The sequence below is a fragment of the Theropithecus gelada genome, chromosome 2 (genome assembly GCF_003255815.1).
Source record: "Theropithecus gelada isolate Dixy chromosome 2, Tgel_1.0, whole genome shotgun sequence".
NCBI lineage: Eukaryota > Metazoa > Chordata > Mammalia > Primates > Cercopithecidae > Theropithecus > Theropithecus gelada.
In genome coordinates, this window is record NC_037669.1 from 133,462,429 (window position 1) to 133,480,207 (window position 17,779).

The 17,779-nt window shown below is 38.3% G+C and overlaps 1 protein-coding gene across 3 annotated transcripts in view; it reads right to left on the reverse strand.

Annotated features, from left to right (window-relative positions):
* Positions 1-14,867: 14,867 nt before the first annotated feature.
* Positions 14,868-17,779, reverse strand: part of MLF1 (myeloid leukemia factor 1) — a 36,335-nt gene continuing 33,423 nt past the window's right edge. For all 3 annotated transcript variants that reach the window (XM_025375518.1, XM_025375517.1, XM_025375516.1), the window contains 2 exons: positions 17,318-17,450; positions 14,868-15,168 (listed from right to left, as the gene is read on the reverse strand). In XM_025375518.1, coding sequence (XP_025231303.1) covers positions 15,063-15,168; positions 17,318-17,450 — 239 coding nt within the window. In that variant the 3' untranslated portion in view covers positions 14,868-15,062. The remainder of the gene's footprint in view (positions 15,169-17,317; positions 17,451-17,779) is intronic.

Sequence of the window (17,779 nt, forward strand, 5' to 3'; positions counted from 1 at the left end):
CAGAAAAGAAAAAATAGCTATTGTCCATGTCCCCAGGCACCAAAAAGCCTGTCTTTCAAAAGTCAAGAAAATAACCTAGCAAATCAGATAAGCTGGACCAGCTGCCGTTTCTCCTGGGAACTCAAAGAAATGTTATTCAAACCTTTTATAAAGAAAGTCCTATCCCACCTACATTAGAGGACTCATTAAAGACCCCAAGCCATGTATAGTATAGTCAAAGTTTATACCTGTATAGGAATTTATACCCTTAGCCAAACAAGTCTGGAGACTTGGTTGCCAAAAATCAAATATCTTCTGACTTCCTATTACCCTAGTAAGAATCCAAACTACCTCTCAAAGCAATCCAACATTCCTACGTACTTGGTTTATCTTCCACTTTCTCTTCCTTCAGAACTCATGATTTTCCAGTACAGGCTGCCCCTAGAGTTTCCAGGACATTGACACCAGCCTGAGGAGCCAGCCTAGTGCTTCTAACACACTGAAACCATAGTCCAAATAGGAAGAAAAGATGGACCTATCATACCCGAGTCAAGAAAGCACTGCCATCTCCGAAGTCATTGGTCATTATCCAAGAGAAAAACCTCCTCAAACTAAGGTTAAGAAAAGTTTAACTCTCTTTTATCTATTCTATTACCCTTTCTTTTTTCCTCATTATATTGCTGTCCTTGTTATGAATGTAACTAGGTCAGACTCATTCCAAATCATTACTTTCGATGCTTGCCTTGTCATGCCTTGTCAAAAGGATGAATACTGGCAAAGATATGTCTCTACTTAAGAAAAATACCTCTGCCCCTTCAGAGAAGCCACTGACCACCCCCCCACCTTGCTCGTGGTGGGGGTACCAAGGCACCCCAAGTTAGGAGATAAGTTCTCAATGGGCAGATGTCATCCTAACTACCAGAGCACACAGCGGGACCTCCCCATAAGGCTCTACTGACCTAAAATCTTACCTCTGCCTTACGAAAGGAACTACCCCCTCTAATGGTCAATTTGACCGTTGTAACCCAGTAACTATCTCTATTAATGCCCCTACCTCCACCAACCCTGCGCCCCCTTTAGAATGCCTGTATGGCTTAGGAGCAGAAGTCAATGGATATGACTACATAGGCTTCTTTAAAATTTGCTTTATTGACCCCCCCGCTTCTTCTTCTCCATCTGAACCTTCTACCCTACCTAACAACGTTAAAGTATATATTTTAGAAGTAAAAGATTTAAGACAAATCCTAACATTGAAACAGGATATCAAGATTTAAATGCCTGGTTGAAATGGATTCAATATTCCCACCACACGTTAAACAAAAGCAGTTGTTATGCTTGCGCGCACGGCAGCCCAGAGGCACAGATTGTCCCGTTTCCACTAGGATGGTCCTTCAATCAACCAGGCATAGGCTGTATAGTAGCTCTTTTCCAGGATAATACAGCCTGGGGCAACAAATCTCTCTTTCTGCTATATCCTGAAGTCCAACACCCTGCAGGTCAGTCCCTGAGGGCCATCCAGCTTCCGGTTCCCAACATCAATTTCACCTCATGTCTCTCACAACGGGGAAAATTTGGCGTTCCTTAGAAGCTTAATAGGATGCGGTGAGCTTAAGCCCTTCCAAGAGCTTACCCATCAGTCTCCCCTTAGTCATCTTCAAGCGTATGTATGGTGGTGTTGCGGTGCACCCTTACTGAATACCCTGCCAAGTAACTGGAGCAGCACTTGTGCTCTTGTCCAGTTGGCTATCCCTTTCACCCTGGCATTTCATCAACCAGAAAAAGAAAAACCACAACACCAAAAAATAAGAGAAGTCCCTATGGGTCTTTTGACTCTCAAGTTTACATAGATGCCATTGGAATCCCCCGGGGAGTGCCCAACAGGTTCAAAGCCTGAGACCAAATAGCTGCAGGATTTGAACCCATGTTTCCACGAATAACTATTAATAAAAATATAGCTTGGAGAGATTACATCTATTATAATCAGCAGCAGTTTATTAATTACACCAGGGATGCTATCAAAGGAATAGCTGACCAATTAAGGCCTACTAGCCAAATGGCTTAGGAAAACAGAATAGCTCTAGATATGTTATTAGCCAAAAAAAGTAGAGTTTGTGTTATGATTAAAACCCAACGTTGTAAATTCATCCCAAACAACACTGCCCCCGATGGGAGCATGACAAAGGACTTGCAGGGACTTACTGTTTTATCCAATGAATTAGCTAAAAATTCTGGAGTCAATGACCCCATTTCAGGATGGCTAGGAAAGTAGTTCGGTAAACAGAAAGGAATCGTGGTCCCAATTCTTATTTCCCTTGCAGTTGTAATAGGTGTACTCATTCCCGTCAGGTGTTGTGTCATACCATGCATCCATGGGCTAATACAAAGAATTGTACAAGCAGCACTTACTAAAGCCTCCCTTAGTTCTCCTCCACCTTATTCAAGTAAGCTTTTCCTTTTAGAAGATCAAATCAAACAGCAAATCCAAGACATGTTATAAAAGTTTGAAGAGAAAGAATCATAAGAAAATTAAAAGGGAGGAATTGTAAGATACGATAAATCTTTGAGTTTCTCTTCAAAGGAATTAGCCTGTTAACTTCCTTATCCTTTGTTCTCAAACTCAACTTTCTCGTTCTTCCTTGCCCCTTGTTTATTACCGTAAACAGCCTACCCACTTCCCATCAGTTCTAATCAATAACTAACATCTGTTCTTTTGGTTACCTGTACCCACTGTTCCCCCGAAACTGCACGTCTCACGTGCTCCACCTCTGTACCTCACGTCCCCCTTCCCTTCTCTATTTAGGAAAATATGTACAAGTAGCCAATTGGGTCAGCTCAGATTGTGCAGTACAACTCCAGCCCATGGGGGAGTGACACAGAGATAGGGACTGCATTAAGGATAAAAACCCTCTGGTCTCCTTTGTTCTCTGTGCACTTGTGATCTTGATTGACGTGAGTGGCACCCTTTTGCAAAAGTAAATTGCCTTGCCGAGAGCATTAAACTTTTGCCTGGGTGCTGTTTTTACTTCACTGCACCAAGCATTTTATATCCAACAGATCTCTGACAAATCTTTTATCAGTGCTTGGTACCAGCATGAGCTAATTTTATGGCTGAAACCAATATGACAATTTGCTGAGGTCTGGGAGCACCCCCTCCAGAGAATCCCTAATCTCCCAAAATTTGGTGAAGATCTAAAGTTTATTTTGCTGTGCAGCTCCCATTTTTGGAGTTTTACTTGCTTCCAACAAGGAAAGAAAGATTTTCTGCTTCCATGATGATGGAAGGCAGGTAACTCCTTTACCGGAGTTTGAGCTTGCTCCTAACAAGAAAGACAAATTTGAGTTTTTTCCTGCTTGTAGGATGGTAAAGCAGTCTTCAGCCTGAGACCCATCCCTAGGTAAATAGCTGAATTAGGGTTTTGTCCTGGCTAAATTTAAAAAGCACTTGGTCTTAATTTCTCTTTACCATTAGAGTGCTCAGTGATCATATTGTTGGGTTTTTGGTTGTGGTTTGTTCTGGTCTTTCTCCCATCAGATTTGTCCAACTCTACCTGACTTGGTTAAATCCGAGTGAGAATTCCAAATTATGGATAACAAAGCCTCTCTAATTTGGCTAGAATTCCTCGCAGCTGCAACAGAGGGAAGAAAAACACACAACAAAACAAAACAAAAAATACCATGCACTTGATTTCCATGTTTGCTTCCTGTCCTAAAAACCAAATCTTCTTTCATTTACTTTTCTTCCACCCTATACCTCCTTCCCCCTTTGCCATCTGCAGTACCGAAAAAAATCTAGAGAAGGCTTCTAATAACTTGAACCCCTTTAAAGAATTCAGAACAAAGCCACCACTAACCCTTTTTGGTGTGTTCTGTTTTCTTTGTGGAGTTTCAAGAGTCATGGGCAGACTCTTCTTAGGTCCAAAGCTCTTTTTTCCTGTATTGAATGACCTGACCTCTTTGGCTTTGGGTGTACCAGAGATGACCTTGTACTGTGAGAGGATTTGACCTTGGCATGTGTAATGGCAGATGAGAACTACAATGTTGGGGTGGCTGTGCACAGTTTACAGGAAGTGGTCTTGGCTGTTTTTTGTTTCCTCCTAGGAAGTTGTTGTTTAACAATCCTAATTCTAGTTCAGAGATGCATTCTAAAGGGTCTTCTCTATTGCTTTTTCTCTGAAAATTAATCTTGATTTGGTTTGTTGGTGTACATTTGCATGAGTAACTGAACTATTGTTCAATTCATAGGTAAATGAGACACTGAGTTTTCTCAGCTCAGAAGAGAAAGGGCATTTTGCTTCTCCCAGCCAAAAGGCACCCCTGGGTGACTGGGGGCCTCCTGGGAGTGTCTAGGGGGTTGGCCCCTTGTTGGGAGCTGAAAGCCTGAGGGTCGTGACCAGCACAGCATTCTACTGGAGGCTATATGATCAAACAGCAAACTGCTTATCATGAATGCAGGATGTGGGCAAACTCACATCTGCACCTGCCGCCAGAAGGTATGCTGAGGGCAATCACTCCCTGGCACCATGCTCCTTGAGGTTATCTACTGGGATATCTGGAGCCTACTGTTCAAAGAATGCAGTCATGCAGGCCTGCCCTAAGTAAAGCAGCTGACTGACAACCACCCTCTTCTCCCTATCTGCTTTACTCAATAAATATGAAGGGCTCTAGAAGCTCAGGGCCCTATTCACTAGAAGCAAGGAACCCCCTGACCCTTTCTTCCAAATATACACTTTTGTCTTTGTCTTTATTCCTGCATTTGTCCTCCTTTGTTCAGTCCACCAGGGTCCGCGGCAGCCCCTCACAACATGCAGTGGCCCTACAGGGAAATCCACAACAAAAATTAATTTTAAAAAAGGCAGCCAGGTGCAACGGCTCACACCTGTAATCCCAGCAATTTGGGAGGCTGAGGTGGGTGGATCACGAGGTCAGGAGTTTGAGATCAGCCTGGCCAATATGGTGAAACTCCTTGTATACTAAAAACAACAACAACAACAACAACAACAAATCCAAAAATTAGTCAGGCATTGTGGCATGCACCTGTAGTCCCAACTATTTGGAAGGATAAGGCAGAGGAATCACTTGAACCCGGGAGGCAGAGGCTGCAGTGAGCTGAGATCATGCCATTGCACTCCAGCCTGGGTGACAGAGACAAAAAAAGACTTGTCCAGGAAAAGCATGTAAGGACTGATCACCCAACATTTTGAGCCCTCACCTCGGGAGAGAGAAACTGAGACATATAAGGGGTAGAAACAACTCAGTGGTGACACACTGTGGAGTCCTGCCCATAAGCAGCATACATTGATCCACCATACAAAAACTGTAATCCAGGGCCAGGCACGGTGGTTCACACCTGTAATCCCAGCACTTTGGGAGGCCAAAGCAGGTGGATCACCTGAGGTCAGGAGTTCAAGACCAGCCTGACAAACATGGAGAAACCCCGTCTGTACTAAAAATACAAAATTAGCCGGGCATGATGGTGCATGCCTGTAATCCCAGCTACTCAGGAGGCTGAGGCAGGAGAATTGCTTGAACCCAGGAGGCAGAGGTTGTGGTGAGCTGAGATTGCGCCATTGCACTCCAGCCTGGGCAACAAGAATGAAACTCCATCTCAAAACAACAACAACAACAACAACAACAAAAAAACCCTAAGCCACAGCTCAGTTCTTCCTTTTAAGAAAAAAAGTAGGGCCAGGTGCAGTGGCTCACGCCTATAATCCCAGCACTTTGGGAGGCTGAGACGGATGGATCACCTGAGGTTGGGAGTTCGATACCAGCTTGACCAACATGGAGAAACCCTGTCTCTGCTAAAAATACAAAATTAGCCAGGCATGGTGGTGCATGCCTGTAATCCCAGTTACTTGGGAGGCTGAGGCAGAAGAATCACTTTGAACTGGGAGGCAAGAATGATTCAACATTTGCAAATTAATAAATGCCATATATCACTTCAACAGAATGAAGGACAAAAACCATTTGATCATCTAAATAGATGCAGAAAAAGCTTTTGATGAAAACTTCAACATCCCTGCATGATAAAAACTTTTAATAAATTGGGTATAGAAGGAAATAACTTTAATGTAATAATAGCTATATACAACAAACCCATAGCTAGCATCTTACTGAATGAGGAAAACCTCAAAGCTTTTCCTCCAAGAACTGAAACAAAAACAAGGATTCCCAGCCTTACCACTTTCACTCAACATAGTACTGGATGTCCCAGCTGGAGCAATTAGGCAAGACGAAGAAATAAATGGCATGCAAATTGGAAAGGAGGGCATTAAATTGTCCCTGTTTGCAGATGACATAATCTTATATATACAGAAAAACCTAAAGACTCTACCAAAAAAACTCTTAAAACTAATAAAGGAATTTGGTAAACTTGTAGGATACAAAGTTAATATATAAAAATCAGTAGCATTTCTATTCACAAACAGTGAGCAAGCTGAAAATAAATTAAGAAGGCAACCCCATTTAGCTATAAAAATAAGATAAAATGCCTAGGAATAAATTTAACCAAGGGAATAATAGACCTCTATAAGAAAAACTGTAAAACAATGATGAAAAAAATTAGAGGGTACAAACAAATGAAAAAACATCCCATGCTTATGGATTGGAATTATTAATATTGTTCAAATGACAATACTACCCAAAGTAACCTACAGATTCAATGCAATTCTTATTAAAATACCAATGACATTCTTAACAGAAATAGAAAAAAAAATTCTAAAATTCATTATGAACTAGAAAAGACCCTGAAGAGCCAAAGCAATTCTGAGGAAAAAATAATAAAACTGGAGGTGCCAAACTACCAGATCTCAAATTTTGCTACAAGATATAGTAACAAAAACAGCATGACACTGGCATAAAAATAGAAATATAGACTAGTGAAACAGAATAGAGAATCCAGAAATTAATCCACATACCCACAGCCAGCTGATTTTTGACAAAGCTGCCAAGAAGAGTCATTGGGAAAAGAACAGTCTTTTCAATAAATGGTACTGTGAAAACCAGATATCCATATGCAGAAGCATGAAACTAGACCCCCACCTCTCACCTTAAAAATCAACTCAAAACAGATGAAAGACTTAAATGTAAGACCCTAAATGATAAAACTATTATTAATAGAAAAAAAAATAGGGGAAACATTTCAGGACATTGGTATGGGAAAAGATTTTATGAATAAAACATTAAAAGCACAAACAACAAAAACAAAAGTAAACAAATGGGATTATATCTAACTAAAAATTTTCTGCACAACAAATGAAACAGAGAGTGAAAAGAAAATGTACGGGATAGGAGAAAATGTCTGCAAACTGCTTATCTGACAAGGGATTAACATCCAGAATACATAAGGCACCAAACATTTTAACAGCAAAAAACCCAAACAATCTGATTTTTAAATGGACAAATAATATGAACAAACATTTCTCAAAAGACAACATGCAAATGGCCAAAAAATATTTGAAAAAAAAAAAGTTCAACATCACCCATCATGAGGGAAATGCAAATCAAAACCACAATAAAGTATCATCTCACTCCTGTTAAGAGGACTATTATTAAAAAGACAAACAGTAACAAATGCTGGAGAGGATGCAGATAATTGAATTTAAGATTATCCATTTTGACCAACTGCTATCCCCAAGCAACTGCAGCTAGAAGAACAACATAGAAATCCTTTTTGAGAGAGAGAGAGAGAAAAAAAAAAACAACCTTCAACACAGGACTAAAGAATTATTGGCTGGGCGCGGTGGCTCACGCCTGTAATCCTAGCACTTTGGGAGGCTGACGCAGGTGGAACAGTTGAGCCCAGGAGTTCAAGACCAGTCTGGGCAACATGACAAAACCTTGTCTTTACAAAAAATGCAAAAAAAAAAAAAAAAAAAAAAAATGCAGGTATGGTGGCACCTCTAGTCCCAGCTACTAGAAGGCTGAGGCAGGAGAATCACTTAAATCCAGGAGGTAGAGGTTGCAGTGAGCAGAGGTTGAATCGTTGCACTCCAGCCTGGGTGACAAAAAATTTAAAAAAAAAAAGGATTCCCACAGATAAAAGTCCAAGGGGAAAAAAATAAATGAGTTCATAGAAAAAAATTACAGGCCAGGCATAGTAGCTCACGCTTGTAATCCCAGCACTTTGGGGGTTGAAGTGGGCAGATCACCTGAGGTCAGGAGTTCGAGACCAGCCTGGCCAACATGGTGAAACCCCATGTCTACCAAAAATATAAAAATTAGCTGGGCATGGTGGTGGGTGCCTGTAATCCCAGCTACTTGAGAGGCTGAGGCAGGAGAATCACTTGAACCCTGGAGGCAGAGGTTGCAGTGAGCCAGGATTGTGCCACTGCATAAGACTCCATCTCAAATATAAAAAAAAGAGTAGAATAGTGAGGTTACCAGAAGCTAGGGACAGTAGGGAAGATGGGAAAATGGGGAGAGGTTGGTTAATGTACAAAATTACAGTTAGAAGTTCTATTTATTGCACAGTATGGTGATTATAGTTAACAATAACGGATTGTATATTTCAAAATAACTAGAAGAGAGGATTTTGAATGTTCTCACCACAAAGAATTGATAAGTATCTGAGGTAATAAGTATACTAATTATCCTGTCTTGATCATTACACAATGTATACATGTATCAAAACATCACACTGTCAAAATTTAAAAATGAACTTGAATGCAACCAAACAATCCAACCATTCCAGGGCACAAGAAGTTTGCTCCTTTAGACTTTGCCTTTCTCACCTCCACTGCATTTTCAACTGCTGTCTACTTTTTTGCACATTTTTCCCTGTGCTCTGACCACAGCCTTCTCCCAGTGTCAGCTTCCATGTGCATAGTAAAAACAGGCATGGTGGCACCTCTAGTCCCAGCTACCGTCTCTTGTATGTAACTTAGATGTTACTACCATGACCCTGGATTAAAATAATTGGTAGAATGGGCCTGGACGATCCAGAAACTTTAGAGAAAGAACTGAAAAATATGTGGCCATCCATATGGCAAGCCATCCAGTGCCTTAATTTTAGAGAAAATATAAAATGTTGATTACGTTCTTCTTGCAAAGTATGGGAGGCAGAAAACCATTTTGTTTTTCAAAGTCAACTACTAACTTGCATTAGTGTGGTTTCTCTGAGAAGCAGATGCCAAGAAAGGATTAAACGATCAAAGATTTTATTAGGAGAAACACCTGAGAGAGAAAATGGAGGTAGCTAGGTAAGGTTGAGAGGGCCACCAGTCAGTCATACAAGTTTGATCCTGAGTGAAAAAGAGAGGGAAAGAAGAGTTGGTGAAAGCATCCTATACTGCCTTTCCCTCTCCAGAAGTTTTGGCAAGGCCACTGGGGAGTTCTTGAGCCAAAGTCAGATATCAAAGTCTGACGACTCTCAGGAACAGACCTATATCCCTGCAGGACTTAGTCATTGACTGGGAGTGGCCCATGGAAAGACCATTCTCAGAGAAAATGCAGAGATGGATCAGACCACAGCCGGTCAACCCCTTTGTCAACTAAAATCCCCTGTAGTTGGCCAGCCAGGTGTAGTCTCCTGGTTACCATCCAAGCAAACATCTGGGCTTTGAAGGAGGAGATTTCTATACATATGTAAAAGAAGAAATTTCAGCCTGGTGATATCATTATTGATCAGTTCATTGACAGGACAATCATAAGTTCTCAGATCTTCTATGACAGGAGCCATTCCTATGACATATTCCCATGACTAAACGAAGCTGCCCCCAAACTAAAGAGGTTCTCTACAACTGCCAAGAAGCTAGGACTGTGATGTCACTCAAAGGGGACAATGGACACAAATGCAGGCCTCTGTTTTAGCTCCTGAGCAGAAATATTCTTGTTCTATACTGAAGGGGTGGATATTATATGACTACAATTCCAGAGGTGGAATTCTAAAAGTGATAAGCTGGAATTTACTATACCAACATCGCCATGGCTACAGATAGGGATTGCTATAAGGAGCATGAATATGCAGTTAATAGAGTTTTGAAGACCCTGATAGAAAATGCAAGTAAGATCTTAAATTTACTCTTCACTATCATATCACATATAGGGTTCATGGAATATTCAAAACCTCTTTATTATGTGAAGAATAAGAGCTAATTTTGTTAGATTACAAGACTAAAATAACATGGCTGCCCAGGAGAAAATATTATAATTTCAGTCACATTGGGATACTTAACTTGAAATAATGTGATAAACACACACAGTTTCATGTCTTGCTCATTTAGGAAGAACTAATGATATGACAAGAAATTGCTTATGTTGGAAGCTCCTACAAGATCTGCACTGCTTAAAATGTACAGAAAAGCAAAGCAAATCAGCTGTAAACATATGGAAAAAGATCATACTTCATTAATTATCAGAGAAAAAGTCCAAAATTAAGATAAGGAGATAATATTTTACCTCTATTAAAATTTGTAATAATAAAAGTTTGAGAAGTAACATCTACTATTCTCTTTGGGCAAGGGATATGAAAAAAATGGACATTTCTGGGACATTCATTGGTATGACTATAAATAAGTACAATCTTTCTGTAATTTACTAAAATGTATCAAAAATTTAAAAATAGCTATACTCTTTGAATTGGTAACTCTCTTCCCATAATTATCTTGAATTATTAGCAATAGTTATGTATAAAAATTATAGTCATAAAAATTTACAATAGCAAAAATTTAAAACAATCTGAAATAACAAATATTTGGAGATAAAGTATGGTACAGCTATAATTAGACTCTGATGTAAACAATGAAACTGAAGATCGTGTTTTCAAAGAATACTTACTGTCCTCAAGAAATGGTTACTCCAAAATGTGAAAAATCAGGATATAATTTTACAGTATTTTGTTTTTAAAGTTCTATATATCCACATAAAAGGACTAGAAATGAATACACAAATCTTTCGTTGTTTGGGGGATAATGGGATAATGGGTATTTTCTATTTTAGCATTCTTCTGCATCTTTACATTTTCCATAATAAATGTAATCAAATAGTAAAGTCGATCATTTTAAAGAATGAAAACAACCTGAGAAAGTTCCAGTTCTTGAAAACACACAGATTCTGGTGAGGCAAAATTTGAGGCTGGAGTATTATGAAAAGTTGTTTTCTTCTTAAAAATTAACTCTATGCACCATAGAAAGAGGATTATTAATGTCTATATCCCACAATCATATTTGTATATATGATAGTCTATAAACTATTTTAAGACTATATACACAACGTAACTTTTTTTTCAGATTATTTCCACTCCTTTCACACCGTATCATTCTTCAAGTACCAAAGTCCCTAGCTAGTCTTTTTCTCTCTGCTCTAATGTTTAAGAATTATTACCAGAGTTTTTAGGTGTACTTAGTGGGAAGAATACGAAAAAATATGTATGCTCCATTTGTTTAGAACCAGAAGTCACTTCTCTCAAATATCGTTTCATATATTTTAATGCTATGTTATTAGGTATACATAGGCTTAGAATTGGTGTATCTTCCTGATCGGTCAAATCTTTTATTATTTAGCAGGGTCCCCCTTTATTATCTAGTAGTCACTTTTTGCCTTAAATGTTTCATTATAATATAGACATACCAATTTTCTTATGGCTAATATTTGCCATTATATCTTTTCCATCTTCTGTCAACCTTTTAATGTCTTTTGAATACGACTTTTGGAAACAGTATGGTGCTAGATTTTTTAAAAATTTGAACTGACAATTTTTGCTTTTTAATGTTTTGCCACAAATTATATACATATTTACATTTATTTCTCATCAATTTTTTATGTTTTGTATTTACCTTTTCCTCCTTTCTTGCCTTGAGATTGAATTCATTTTATCTCCTTCAAAGGCATATACTCTATCGCTAGTCTATTCTTTCAGTGGCTACCCTATTTTGACAAGCATTCTTAACACAGTCATCAGTTAATCATTTATTTTTACCTTGAACCTTAAGACTACAAGGACCTTAGAAAATTTTAATTCTGATGATCTTCTTCCAATTTATATCTATTGTTCCTTATTTTAATACTAGGATTAACATTTCCCAAAAGATTAGCCATTCATGTTTTATAAGTCTGGATTATTTTTTTTTACAATTAGCAAATTACATGGAAAGTAATTTCATAGATCTAAACACATTAACTTTTCAGACTCTTTTTTTTTTTTGAGATGGGAGTTTCGCTCTTTTCATCCGGGGTGGAGTGCAATGGCGTGATCTCGGCTCACTGCAATCTCTGCCTCTCGGGTTCAAGAGATTCTCATGCCTCAGCCTCCTGAGTAGCTGGGATTACAGGTGCCCACCAACACGCCCAACTAATTTTTGTATTTTTAGTAGAGATGGGGTTTCACCATGTTGGCCAGGCTGGTCTTGAACTCTTGACCTCAGACAATCTGCCTGACTCGGCCTCCTGGGATTACAGTGCTGGGATTACAGGCCTGAGCCACTGCACCCAGCCTTCAGACTCTTTTAAGTAGGCACAAGGTAAATCACTTTAAAACACTCTGTAACAGAGCACAGTGAAAAAAAAAAAAAAACATAGTTCTTCCTGTAGAAGACTTCCAAGAATAAAACAAATGGCATTCTCATGAAATTAACAATAATGAATATACAGACGAAAAACAAGCTTCTAATTTCTATTTATTTTATTAAAAAACCTCGTAAACTCACGTAAATCATTGGCTCATAAAAGGAGTGGAAATAAAATATTAATCTTAAAAATAAACCATCCTACCTAGTATGTGTATAGATTTTTTTTTTTTTTTTTGAGATGGAGTCCTGCTCTGTTGCCCAGGCTGGAGTGCAGTAGTGCGACCTCGGCTCACTGCAACCTCCCGCTCCCAGGTTCCAGCAATTCTCCTGCCTCAGCCTCCTGAGTAGCTGGGATTACAGGTGCCCACCACCACGCCTGCCTAATTTTTGTGTATTTAGTACAGACAGGGTTTCGCCATGTTGGTCAGGCTGATCTTGAACTGACCTCAGGCAATCCACCTGCCTCGGCCTCCCAAAGTGCTGGGATTATAGGCATGAGCCACTGTGCCCGGCATGTATATAGTTTTAAATAGTTTAAGTTTACAGACTAACAGTATTAAACACCCATCATAAGAAGTTGTTGCAAACAAATATCATTCTGGGATATAGATAGTGATAGTTATTTTTTTTATGGTACAAAGACAGAGTTGACTTTTAAGAAAGAAACAGAACTTTTCTCAGTACTACCATCTCAAATTTTGCCTCACCACAATCTCTTAACTGTAATCTGATGTACAGGAATTATACTGTTAAACACAATTATTTATTAAAGGGTGTTTTTAGATTTGACTACAATGATTCAACTTATCATCAGTGTAATGATTTAGGCAAAACGAAAATAAAGTATGTACTTTATTAAGACTTTGCTCTATTAGGTTAATTTATATAAAGATGTTATTTAAAATTTGTGCTGTATGACAATTTCCCAATGTGTTATGGTATGTCAGTAGTATACTAAAGTATGCCTAAAAGGAAATTTTTAACTAATACATGCTCAATTTTAACAATGAATGAACACATTTGCATTTTAATGACTAAAGGCATAAAACATAAACTACTAAAATTAACAAAAATATTATATAAGAAATTAGAGAAGTATGAGCATAGTCATAATTTTACTTATGAAACTGAAAAGAAAAATATTTAGGATTATAGAGTGATAGCAAATTTTGGGGGCTTTTTTCCTTGATAGAAATATCAAACAACAGCCGGGCGCGGTGGCTCAAGCCTGTAATCCCAGCACTTTGGGAGGCCGAGACGGGCGGATCACAAGGTCAGGAGATCGAGACCATCCTGGCTAACCCGGTGAAACCCCGTCTCTACTAAAAAATACAAAAAACTAGCCGGGCGAGGTGGCGGGCGCCTGCAGTCCCAGCTACTCGGGAGGCTGAGGCAGGAGAATGGCGTAAACCCGGGAGGCGGAGCTTGCAGTGAGCTGAGATCCGGCCACTGCACTCCAGCCTGGGTGACAGAGCGAGACCCCGTCTCAAAAAAAAAAAAAAAAAAGAAATATCAAACAACAGATGTGAGTTAAGATTTTATATTCTTATAAACTTCAAACCTAACTTTTATAAAAACAGATTGTTTAAATTCTAGAATAAAAATGCTAAAGCTGATTTTTAATGGTACAATTAAAACAGAAACAACTGAATTATTAAGATGTTGCTCAAAAACACCCATCAGCTGTCTAACAAATTCTGAGACAATGTATCATTCTGGTTTGGAGAATACTAAATGTATTTTTCTAAATGTCCCAAAAAAGCTGAGCAGAGTTTTCTCCAAGGACTCTCCAGCTTTAGAATGTTAGTCTTGGAGATAGATGAAGCTGTCTGTGGGAAAGGAGAGCAGAAATATGCCACATTAAGAAGTTAAAGAGAATGGTCAATATGATATCTGATGAATATTAAGAATGTAATATAGAAAAGATACATTCTATAAAGAAATTATAACCAAAACAATCATGTACATTAGCAATTTAAAATATTTTTCTCCGAAAATGAACTATTTGATTATTCTTGTCCTTTATCAAAATAATAACTATTTTCTCATAAAAGAGTACCAGTGTAGTTTTGCTTTATTATTTTTAAAGTTTTAATCTAGCTGGCTGTACAACACATTATAAAATTAGAGATAAATTATTTAAACCTTTATTAATATCACCCGAGTACAGTGTTAGTAAAAACTGAGAAATTTTTAACATTATAATGTCTTATAACTAATTATAAGTGACAGAACTGCTCTGCAATCAATCTTGATAAATATAAAAGAATACCTAGCCAACACAAAAACAACTGGGGAAGCGAAATCAGCATATAAGCTTTAAAAAATCAGTATGTTTTAAAGAGTTTTATATTAAATAGACTGTTTCACAATTTACTCACATTGTTGAAAATCAAAATTTTATTCCTAAAAGAGGGACAATATAAAGCTAGGACCTTCATGAACATTCAGGTATCAGAAGAAAGTTGCCAAGGACAGAACTGATTTAACAGCAAGAGATTGGTCTTATGCTTATTACCCAGCACCATTACTAACTGTTAAAACAACCAAAACTAAGCAAATCAAATGCATGGCTATTTATTTTTTGTTGCTTTTCACAGATGAGCCTTTGATGTGGAGTTTATCCCCCAAAACATTTGATCTTCTTCCACGTTCAATGGCTGGACTTTGTTGAGGTTTCTCCCTGAGAAATATACATGTGAATATTAATATGATTTATAAAATGGCCAATGGTTTATAAATCAATAAACATGTTAAAAACCACTGTAACATAAGAAATGTTTTATCTTAAAAGTTCCTTAATAGCTTTGAAAAACAAGGCTGGCCAGGTGTGGTGGCTTATGCCTGTAATCCCAGCACTTTGTGAGGTCGAGGTGGGCAGATCACGAGGTCAAGAGATCGAGACCATTCTGGCGAACATGGTGAAACCCCATCTGTACAAAAAATTAGCTGGGCGTGGTGATGTGCACCTATAGTCCCAGCTACTCAGGAGGCTGAAGCAGAAGGACTGCCCGACCCTGGGAGGTGGAGGTTGCAGTGAGTCGAGATTGCGCCACTGCACTCCAGCCTGGTGACAGAGCCAGACTGTCTCCCCCTCCAAAAAAACAAAAACAAACAAACGGGAAAAACAACGCAGCCTATTTCAGTGAATTTAAAACAGCAACAGCTGTTTTCCTGAGATAGATTTAACTGTTTATAGTTTAAACACTGTTTAATGTTAACGGTATGGTAGCCACTAACCACATTTATATTTGAATTAAACTAAAATAATTCAATACTTCAGTTTTACCAGCAATGGTTCAAATGTGAATCAACAGCCACATGTGGCTAGTAATTACTACACAGGACAGAATAGATATATAGCATTTTTGTCATTACCGAAGTCATTTCAGGAAATGCCATTGGACAGTGCTGGTTAAGAGAAAATGCCACTGTTAGGGCCAGAAATTTATAGGTCATCCATAAAGAGTATGCCTTCTCTAAGTGGGACCTGGATTTCCTATTCAAACTTGGCACTGCTAGGTTTTTAATCAGTACATTTTTCAAATGAGAAAAATATCTGTAATTAATATAGGAGCAAGTTTTCAAGCAATTCAATAGAAAATACCAGGGCTCTAAATTCCTAAACAAGTGTTTTAGAAGAAAAGATCCTAGCATATGAAATTCTCCATAAGGCTTCTGATTTACTTCATACTCACTTGTCCACCGCTAGTTCTGTGAAGCCTTCTACCTTCTGCAGCAATTCTCCACTCTCTTATAGCTTAGAACAGATTTCCATTTAAGGTCTGGTGAGGCCTTTCTCTTTAGTGTAACTTCATAGGAAATAGATATTATTATTCACTTCCCCCTCCGCAGAGAACCACATTAAACTGTAGCTCCAGGGTATGTACAAAATGTATTTTAAAATCGCTATAATACTTATTTATTCATTTTTGAGATAGAGTCTCGGTCTGTCACTCAGGCTGTAGTGCACCGGTGTGATTTTGGCTCACCACAACCTCCGCCTCCTGGGTTCAAGCGATTCTCTTGCCTTAGCCTCCCAAGTAGCTGGGATTATAGGTGTATGCTACCATACCTAGCTAATTCGTATTTTTAGTAGAGACGGGGTTTCACCATGTTGGCCAGGCTGGTGTCAAACTCCTGACCTCAAGTGATCCACCTGCCTCGGCTTCCCGAAGTGCTGGGATTACAGGCATGAGTCACCATGCCCAGCCAGAAATCTCTATAATCCTTAATATGTGGTTTCAGCAAATTTATTTTTCTCAGCTATACTAAAAGGGAATTGTAAAATAAGCTAATGTTCTTGCAAAATTCTTCCAAAACACCTAAAACACATCAAATATGGTATTGCATGTACTGTTACATATTGTACCCGTGTCTGAAATTTCATTTACGATTACATGATAAATTGTGATTTGTTAAGGAAGTTGTTAAGTCTTCCAAATACAGCCCCTCTCCCCTTAACATATCTCTAGGTATCTTTACCAGTGTGAAATGTATGACTCTATAACCATATTAGAATCTGTTTTACAAGAATAACCACTCCGTAGCAAATCAGTTTTCCTGAAGAGGATTTTGGTCTCTGTCTTCTGAGGCATAATTTACTAGTGAATTACTAACCATACAATCCTAAACTATTATTGATTTTTAGATATAAATTTAAATTTGTGCGGAATACTCAGTTTTAGTATAAAATTATAACATCTTTCACAAAAGATACTGTGGATACAACTTGGATGATCATCAAAACTTTCTGATAACAGAAATAAAATTATGTAACTTTACTTCAAATTCTTCTTTAAAAACCAAACTATTTTAGAAACAACTTTTACCTTCTTTTAAGTTCTTGGGAGCCAGGATTCTCATGACCAACACTTCTCATTCTAGTGTTTTCTAGATTGTGTCGTCCTGGTTTGTACTTCAAAACCTCACTTTGCCACTCCTCATCAAAAGCATGAGCATCATCTATGTTAAATAGAAAAATAATGGGAATAAGTATTAAGGTATCAACTGTCAGTAATTGCCTTGCTCCCACATATTTCAGTCTAGTCTGGTGTTTTCATTAGTGTAACCTCAATATAGAGGCAGGAAGCTGCTTCAAATATAAGGCTCTTTGATGAGAGTAGTATTTCTTTTCCTGTCTGTTGCTCTCCTATTCCTACTGATGACCTAGTTATTGATGATCTATTTTTTCACCTGCCTGGATATCATATTATTTTATCCAATGGAACAGCTGACCCAATTATAATAACTAACAGTTTTTCTTCCTGGGTCATCTCACAATGAATATGTTC